Source organism: Ziziphus jujuba, chromosome 2, assembly GCF_031755915.1.
Source record: "Ziziphus jujuba cultivar Dongzao chromosome 2, ASM3175591v1".
Classification (NCBI taxonomy): domain Eukaryota; kingdom Viridiplantae; phylum Streptophyta; class Magnoliopsida; order Rosales; family Rhamnaceae; genus Ziziphus; species Ziziphus jujuba.
The window spans coordinates 24,846,056-24,855,744 of NC_083380.1; the positions used below are offsets into that span (position 1 = coordinate 24,846,056).

At 34.4% G+C, this 9,689-nt stretch overlaps 1 protein-coding gene across 1 annotated transcript; it reads left to right on the top strand.

Annotated features, from left to right (window-relative positions):
• Window positions 1–6,814: 6,814 nt before the first annotated feature.
• Window positions 6,815–9,030, top strand: LOC107419135 (uncharacterized). Its single transcript, XM_060814804.1, has one exon. The coding sequence runs from the start codon at window positions 6,844–6,846 to the stop codon at window positions 8,896–8,898; it is 2,055 nt and encodes a 684-aa protein (XP_060670787.1). The 5' UTR covers window positions 6,815–6,843; the 3' UTR covers window positions 8,899–9,030.
• The last annotated feature ends 659 nt before the right edge of the window (window positions 9,031–9,689 follow it).

The following is a 9,689-nucleotide window of genomic DNA, read 5'->3' on the forward strand; positions in this document are numbered from 1 at the left end:
TAAAATTTTAAAATTTATAAATATACTATGTAACTAGCACACTTGTAGAGAAAGGTACGTCTGAGGTACCGTATAGCATGCTAATGCATGGTCTCCTGATTTCACCTATCGCAAGGACACTGCTATCAATACAGTTAGGGGTGGTTGTCTATAGTGACCGTTCGACCCACTGGTCTTGTAGGTAGCAGAGATATGAAACTAAGCTATTCATGAGCCGAATCATGTCGTTGCTCCTATACAGTGTGGTACACGCAGGCATAACATAATGTATATATGCATAAATGAAAAGGACACCCGATGCACCAAATGATATACCATTGGTGTCAGACAGTAGTAGGCATCCCAAACACTACTCCGACAGGAAGGTTAAAGAGAAAAACCTGCAATCGGTAACCTTGGAGTCCCGAGGCACCGGTTGCTAATAACTTGTCATGGCTAAACCAGTTATCATTCAACCAAGGGAAGGGCGACTAATGCTATCATTGCAAAATACATGCCTATTATCTCTTGCCACAGCTCACAAAGGACAACCATATATATAACTTGCATGCTAATCCATAACATAATAACCAGTCCTCTTATAGCTAAAGAGGGGCAGTTGATGCTCAGTGTACAAAATACTTACTAATTCTCAAGCCTATAGCTCCCACAAGATGACCATATATGTATATATATATATATATATATACTAAACATAAATATAATATAAAACACCAGTATCATACAGTGCATCTATAGACTACTAACCACCCGTAAAATAAATAAATAAAATTTCTATATATATATATAGTTATCAAAAGTGTCAACTCCTCATAATTATACTTTTAAAGCCATAATTTAATTGTTTTAAACAAATAAAGAAATGGATAAATAATTAAATAAATCAATAAAAAAGATAAATAAATAAACAAATAAATATATAAATTAACCACATAATTAAGTAAGCAAACAAACACAATATTAATTTATTCTTAATTCAACATAAACATCTAAATGCATAAGTTCCTCAATTTCCCAAACTAGATTTTTAAAATCCATCATATCTTATTAAATTAATTATTTTTGGTAAGTATTTTTTACACAAAATCTTTATACACATAAATATATTTTATGCGTAATGATTTAATGCAAACATTTTTCTTAAATTCTCAAAATTATGCAAAAATTTTATCAAATCACATGAAACTCACACATAAATATATTTTATCATGCATAATAAATTTAACAATAAATTCAATAATAAATTTAACACAATAATTTTTTTAAACCATAAAATCAATTTCTTACAACAATATATTTAAATCTATGTAAATTGGCACAACAAAATTAAATAATAATTTTTCTAAAATTTAAACACATTCAAAAATTTTGGAATATGTAAACAACACAAACAAATAATTATATATCTATCCAAAAATAGATTTTGAAAATGGACCACGCACTCTAATGATATTGTTCATTCTTGCTCTATTGCAAGTCCCACCGATATCTAACATACACCAAAAACATTACCCAATTAACAGCTATGATACTAGAATATTCTAAATACTTTAAAACTCACTCTCACTAACTCAAGTTTTCAATGTTGGACTCTAAACGAGTTCGGCTATACAATAATCCCCAATCGACCTATCATCTAAAATTCAAGGTTTCCCTAGTTACAACCAATTTTTATAAGATTAACTATTCCATTAGTTTTTATTACCCATTGTAACTTTTTATAAGATTAACTACATGTGACAATTTTTCTTAGAGACGATTTCCAATATAGTCCAATTTTTACAGCAATTTCTAATTTATCTTAAAAATAGTAAAATATTAAATACGCAACCATAATTAGCAAATCATATATCAAATGAAAGCTTGAAAGACGAGGATCAAAGATACTTAGCTCAAATACCCCAATCATGTTGTCAATGCTTGAAAAACTTTGGCCAAATTTTAATTCAGTGTATCCTTCCAACGGCTTGGAATCTGGAGAAATGGAGGTGATATTTGAGATCACGGGGTCCAAAAGAGAGGGGTCAGGTATGAAAATGGACTGGGTCCATTGGAGAATGGCGAAATTGCCAGAAACAATGGGGGCCGCCCCCACTAGTTTCATCAGACCGATCTGGGCACATTCGATGGTGACTGGCCAAGAATTTTTAGTGCCAATGCTACCATAAGGTGGGCTTCCCTCATGGCCAGTCCATGTGGCCCATGGTTGCCAAGACGGTGGCAAGCCGACTGAAGTTGAGAGGGAGAGGGAAAAGTGAGAAAGAGAAAGAAAAGAGAAAAGAAAAAGAAAAAGAAAAAGAAAAGGAAAAAAATAGTAGTGATACATGGCCCTCTTTGATAGTGACACATGGTACCTTCCAATTGGTGACACGTGGCATCTGTTAAGGATCTTTGTAAATATCCATCTACAAAGTAAAGTCTTTTTAGGAAAATATAAGCACGACTTTACAGGCCCATAACTTTTCAACCATAGGTCCAAATTAAGCGTGTCACTAGTCTATGAACTCGTATCAACAATTACTATTACATAGTACATGAGTCAAAATCAAAATTTATATAAATAAAAAGTCAAACTCAAGCTTGCCAATCAATCTGAACCACACCTCTTTTTGACCATAACTGTCTAATCTCAACTTCGATTTGGCATACTACTAGTTTATGAACTCGCATCAATGAGTAATTTACCATAGTAACTTAATCAATGAAAAATTTATCTCGTAGTTCAAAGTCAACCATAGGATCCATTTGGGTCAACCTCGATCAAACTTGGTCAAAAATTCAAATTCAAATAATTTTCTCGGATTGAGGTTATAACTGCTTCTGTTTTATGCTTTGGTTTTCATGTCTTTACATTTCAACAAGAACGAATCCATTCTTCAGATGTTCTTATTAATGTAGATCAGGCTATTAAAGATGGTATTAATGTAATTAATATGCAATTTGGTAATCCAAAAATCAAATCTTTTGAAGAGTCAAGGTTGCTATCCTACATGAGAATTCTTTAGCTGTTGCTTCATTTCCAGCTATGGAGAAAGGAATACTCGTTGTCTGTTTCGCAAGAAATAAAGGCCCTCGATTTGGGAATATAGATAATGGATTCCCATGGGCTTAATTGTTGTAGCTAGCATAACAAATTGCTGGTTTACCTAAGTTTTAACTTGAGGAAATGGAATAAACATTGCAGGATAGTCATTGTTCCATGGAAATACCCCATTACAAAACTCACCCCTAGTGTTAGACTATGAATTCCGATGCTACAAGTACAACATTTATTGTTAAAAGCAATTCTGAGGACAATCATCATCTGCAATGACATTGGAGATGTCAAAGAATAATCACTTGCACTCACAAAAACAAATGTCATAAGAACAATACCTATATCCAAATATCCTACATCCTTAGAATTCACATATTTTATTTGTCCTTGAATAGTTATCAATTCAAAAGATGCAAATATTGTGATCACCTATGCAAAATATCATAATAATCCTTTGGCTAGCTTAATTTTCATTCAAGTATTATATAAAGAAAAATGTTTTTTCACCTGCTATGGCTTGGTATACGTCCATGGTTCTACATATTAAACATGCGTATGCAATTGCGCACCAAGATCAATTCAAACGTGGTCTTTATGATCTATTAATTATTGATTTGGGTTAATTAAGAGCATAAATTTAACATCCCTCCTCCACTAATAGTCCTATCACTCTCTGTCAATATTGTTCCAATTTATTCATCACACTCGGTATGATATTGTCACCAATTTAGTTACCATTCTCGGTATGGAGTTTTTTATTTAAAGGTTTCTAAGGGATCACCCATCCTTGGACTATCCTTACCTAAGCATACTTAACTTTGGAATTCTTTTAACTCTGAAAAAAGTTTTAGGATAATGAGAGTGACTATCTTTGCCTTTGAATCATACTCCATTCCACATCTGGGCAATGTGGGATTGGACATCAAGTAGCAAGCCAATGCCTTTTATATCTGCCTAACCAATGTTTGCGCTAGCATACGTCTGACAGGGTACAAACCACTGAACTCAGTATAAGGTTTTTTTGTTCAGAGCTTTCTAACAGATCATCCATCCTTGGATTATTCTCGTTTGAGCACACGTAACTTTAAAGCTCTTTTGACCTTTGAAGCTAACCACTCTGAAAGGACCTCAGTGTTATGAGAGTTGCTATCATTACATTTGAACTATCCTCCAATCTATACCTGAACATTGTGGGATTAGACACCGAATAGCCTATTAGTTCCCCATAACCACCCATACTGGTCGAACTATCTACCCCTTTAGGGCCCAACATCCTAGCAAGCTCACTTTCGATCGGGTGCAAGCTTTAAGACCATCTGTAACACCCTGCCACCAATGGCGGATATGTCACTCTCTACTAATATTGTCCCCAATTTAGCCACCACACTCATTACAAGATTTTTGTTCAAGCTTTCCATGAGATCACGTGTCTTACAATTGCTCTCACTGCAACACGCTTAACTCCAAGGTTCTTACAAACTTAAAGCCAACCACTTTGAAAAAGCTTTACCTTTATGAGAGTAACTATCATTATATTTGAACCATCCTTTGATCCACACTTAGACGATGTGAGATTGGGCACTAGGTAGCCTGCTAATGCCTCTTGCACCACCCATATTGGTCATCACAATCCATCCCTTTTAGGGCCCAACATCCTCACTGGCACATTTCCAACTGGTGTAGGTTCTAATACCATTTGTAATATCTTGTCTCTGCTGATATTACCCCTAGTTTAACTATATCCATTGGTGGACCTATCGCTCTCTATCGATATTGTCCCCAATTTAGCTATGGCACTTAGCATGTTTTTTTCTTTTTTCTTTTTTTAATTTAGAGCTTCCTAGGAGGTCATTCATCCTTGGATTACTTTCAGGGTTTTTATTTAAAGCTTCTCGATAGGTCACACATTCTTGGATTACTCTCGCTTAAGTACACTTAACTTCAAGGTTCTTTTGAAACCTGAAGCCAACAATTTTGAAAAGGCTTCGACGTTATAAAATGACAATCATTATGTTTGAACCATTCCCCAATCTACACCCAGACAATGTAGCATTGAACACCAAATAGCTTGTTAGTACCCCACATCCACCCACTTGAACTGTTGTTGCAATAAATGTATAAAATTATATTATTTTTCTATGGTGCATGCGTGCACAGAGCCATAATACTGTAACGCTATATATCTTCACGTCCTTTTTATGTGATGAGACCAGAACAAATTACTCATAACTCAAACCAACAATAAATTCATTTTTCTTTTTAATTTTTCTAAGCTTGAGGCAGAGCATAGCTCCCCTCCGCCAAATGAAATGAAAGACCTATAAAGGAAAAATAATTATACAACTCGCAGATTTTTTTTATTATAAACTTAATTAAAAAAAAAAAAAAAAAAGGAAAAGTGTAAACTATGCAACTACTAATTTTAAAGAGCTAGTTTCTTTTGCTAAATGTATAAGAATTCAAACTAGTTAGCTACTCATAGAAAGAGAATACGACCAGATATATAATATTAGAGAAGATTCCTAAAATCGAAAAGGCAATTATTAGTACAATAAAAGTCCAGATCCAAGTTCTTATTCGAATTTAACTTTAATTTGGCATTTTGGCTCATCAAAGACACCTGGGACATCTATTAGATTCGTAAAGATTTACAAGGATCGTTTTGACGTTGATGTTTTAAATTTAAAAGAGATATTTGTGCTATGTCATTTGAATTTTTCTTTTCTTATTTTTGCACTTGAGTGCTTAACTATCATTTAGCATCAAAACCCCTCTCAATTTTATAATCAATGCTGCAATAGCTCCCGATCTTTATTCACCTGATGGAAAATACATTGTTCATAAAAAAATTAATAGATACAGAGAAAACTAATTTAACTAATTCAATTCTAGAATTCTTCCCACAAGCTATTCTGCGTATTCAATTTTCATTCTAAAAGATCACAAACTGCATTCTTGACTAAACTCAAAATTATAGTTTTAGGAAAACAATGCCTTTCATTGATGGGACTCCATTCCGGAATTTGTTCATTTTTACATTGTTTCTTATACCTATGCCTCTTAAAGTAGTAATATTGCAACATAGTTCCATCTATATTGTCCGCATGGACAAATCCCTTATGCCCATTGTTTTTTCTACTCATAAGACTTGGTATACGTCTATTCTTGGAGCAGTCATGTATGAACATCCAACCTTAGTAAGTTCAAATTTCTCATCCAAATCATTGCTTGTTTACACTTACAATAATGTCATTAATTAATGGTTTCGGTGCCTTTTTAACTTCGGATCAATTAGAGGCTTTGAAAAAGTTTCATGGATTCTAATGGCAGATTTGGTAGGAAAAAAAATGCATATATATATATATATATATGGGAAATACATCATATGCTGTTAATTTATATTGTTTTCATTGAAATGAGTTGGTGCTCTTTGATTGATCCGAGTCTTACTATTCGTCATCATTAGTGACGATCACAATTCTAAATGATAAATTTTAATTAGAACATTTAATTTTATTATTTTTTATTTTAAAGTTCTAAAAGTAAATTCTTTAATCATAACATTTAAAATTGTCAATTTCGCATGTAGGTTTAATTGGTTTGTCATTCAACAATAAAGACAAAATATCATTTTTCAATTGATCTTTGTTCTTTTCATCTATGTATTTGAAACTTGGAAGACTATACGTGACTTTTATTCCCCTTCATTCGCACTTTTCAATTAGTCCTCAGATTTTATCTCCTTCAATTATACCTTTCCTCCTTCTCCTTCTTCTTCTGCTTCTTCTTCCTGATAGCGGGCAAATATGTGGGTCGAAAACTTCAAGAATTTCTGGTATTCATGGAACATTCATATTTTCATTTTGTTAAGCCTCTTCTCACAAATAATATTGGTCCTTTTCGCATCATTTAGGCAGAGAAGCAGAAACATCATACTAGGCTTATTTCTCTGGTCTATATACCTTATGGCAGACTGGATTGCTATTTATGCTATAGGACTAATTTCCAACGGCCAATCTGATCCCTCCAAAGGGAACAAAAACATTCTCGCTTTCTGGGTCTCTTTTCTTTTGCTACATCTCGGTGGCCCTGATAGCATTACCTCTTTTTCTCTTGAAGATAACCAACTCTGGATCCGCCATTTATTTCGGCTCATTGCGAAGCTTTTTGCTGCTGCTTATATCTTGTTTCAAACATTTCCCAACAACAACATATGGTTCCCGACAATCCTTGTACTCCTTGTCGGAGCAATCAAGTATGCAGAGAGATTAACGGCTATGTATCTTGCAAACTTGAAGCGTTTCGAATCCACCACATTGCCGAAGCCGAATCCTGGTCATGACTATGAAGAATCGGTGGCGAAATACTCGCAAACAAGGTCTGTCAAGGTTGTGGAACAGACACAGATAACAGTGGTGGAAAACCTTGAACATTCTTACAAGGATCGAAGTCTAGATGATTCAAAAAAACCAGAGGATATGGATATGGAAATACTAATTACAGCTTATTTTCTCTTTCAGGATTTCAAGGGACTTCTTGTCGGCTTCATTTTGAACCCAAGTGATCAAAAATCAAGCAGGAATTTCTTTCTCCACATTAGCTCTGCTGATGTGAGTTTTAGATTGATGGAGTATGAGCTCAGTTTAATGTACCAGCTTCTACACACCAAGGTCTCCGTGGTGTTCACCGGAATTGGCCTACTTGTTCGTTTTATTAGCGTGTGTTGCATGATTGTTGCTTTCATTTCGTACCATTATTTAGTTGATAAAAATAGGCTGGAAAATTCCGAACTCATCCTTGGTTATGTGTTGGTTAGTGGAGCTATATTTGTTGATATTATCTCTGGAATTAAGCTCTGTTTCTCCGACTGGCTTCTCATGTACATCTACCTCAAGAGCTGGAAAAAATATATTCCGGTTCTCGCAGACAGAATGTCGCCAGAGCCTCATAAATCTTGGTCGGCTTACTTGTCTAACAAAATGAACTCGATTCGAGATCGTATCTTACAAGGCAGAAGGTGGTCTAGATCGGTTTCGCAGTATAATATGATAACACTCTGCCTGAAGCTAAACAGATTGGAAAAGTGGCCCTTCTCTGACCGTGTTATTTCCAAGCTAGATAAAGATCATATATTTTGGTATTTTACATCAGTGGAGAAGAAGATTGAAGAACTTCAGTGCTTGATCTTTAGAGAGCTGAAAGAGAAATCTTTGGACCCAAGTGATGCAATGAAGGCATGCTCACATAGAGGTGACTGGGCTCTTTTGCGCTCTAAGAGCTATGTCAAGCTCCAATGGAGCATCAATGAATTTCACCATGCTGAAAGCCTTATCCTGTGGCACTTAGCTACTGAACTTTGCTACCAAGATAATGATCACACTGACACTGGTAAAATAATTTGTAAAAACATTTCGGATTATATGTTTTATCTTCTGGTGAAGAAACCTGAATTGCTGGCACCAGTTTTGGGAAATATGTGGCAGATTGTGTTTCAGGATACTTTAGAAGAGGCTAAGCGTTTCTTTAGCAAACACTTCGTAAAAGATCATCAGAAGGCCTGCAAGAAATTGAGTAATGTGAAACCAAAATACAGACCTGCTGAAGTGAAAGGAAATAGTAGCAAATCTGTGCTGTTTGATGCTTGTAGACTAGCAAACCAACTCCAAAGCTTGGGGGAAAACCGTTGGGATCTAATGAGTAGGGTTTGGGTGGAATTACTGTGTTACAGTGCAAGTAATTGTCAAGCAATCGTTCATGCGCAGCAACTAAGACAGGGTGGAGAGCTTTTGACTTTCACTTGGTTGCTAATGAACCATTTGGGTGTGGGATCCCAGTTTCACGAGCAACAGATCAAAAAGTAGGAAATATATTTCAATTAAAAGAAAGGGAGGGGAAAAAGAAAAAAAAGCAGCTATTTATGTTTGAATGTTTCATTTGTATTATATAGTATATATATGTATATTAATCTCTGTTTTCCATTATGTTTTACCTCATTTTCTTGCAACCATCTATTTATGTATGTGTTCTGTAACATTTTTTGAGAGTGTGGTGTATGCATACATAACCATGAAACAATTTATCCCTTTCTTTTTAGACACTTTCTTTTATTTTTTTATTTTTTTATTTTTTCTTTTTTAACGTATTGGTTTTCGTTTGTCCTCTTGTGTGAAGTGCCTTTGAAATAAAATAGTCACTCAATGACAATATCAACAAATACATGAAGAAAAAAAAAAAAAAAAACCAGAAAGCAGATGTCTAAATGTTTTATGTAACTCCAAAGTGATTGCAAAGTGGAACCATTAGCATTACCAGTTTAATTTATTTTATCTCCTTGTTACTGTTTTTCAAATGAAGTTGTGTTATCATTGATTAAACAAAAAAGAGATTGAAAACAGTAAGTTCGTAATCCCAAAAATTTGCATGCACAAAGGTCTTAAAGCCAAACCTTGGATTTAGCATTTAGTCACAGTCACAAAGTATCTGGTCTAACCTTGGATTTAGTATTTTGTCTTCTTGTGTTAGCTGTGAGACACAGTCACTCATATGACGGGCAAAACTAAAAAGAAAAAGAATTGATCGACCACCAAAACTAAGAATTGATCAGAAAACAAAATGTCTAAAGGTTTTATATATTTCCAATTTCCAACTGATT

What these genes read in the sequence shown, in the direction of transcription:
- LOC107419135 (XM_060814804.1), top strand. Translation starts at nt 6,844, where the DNA reads ATGTGGGTCGAAAACTTCAAGAATTTCTGGTATTCATGGAACATTCAT.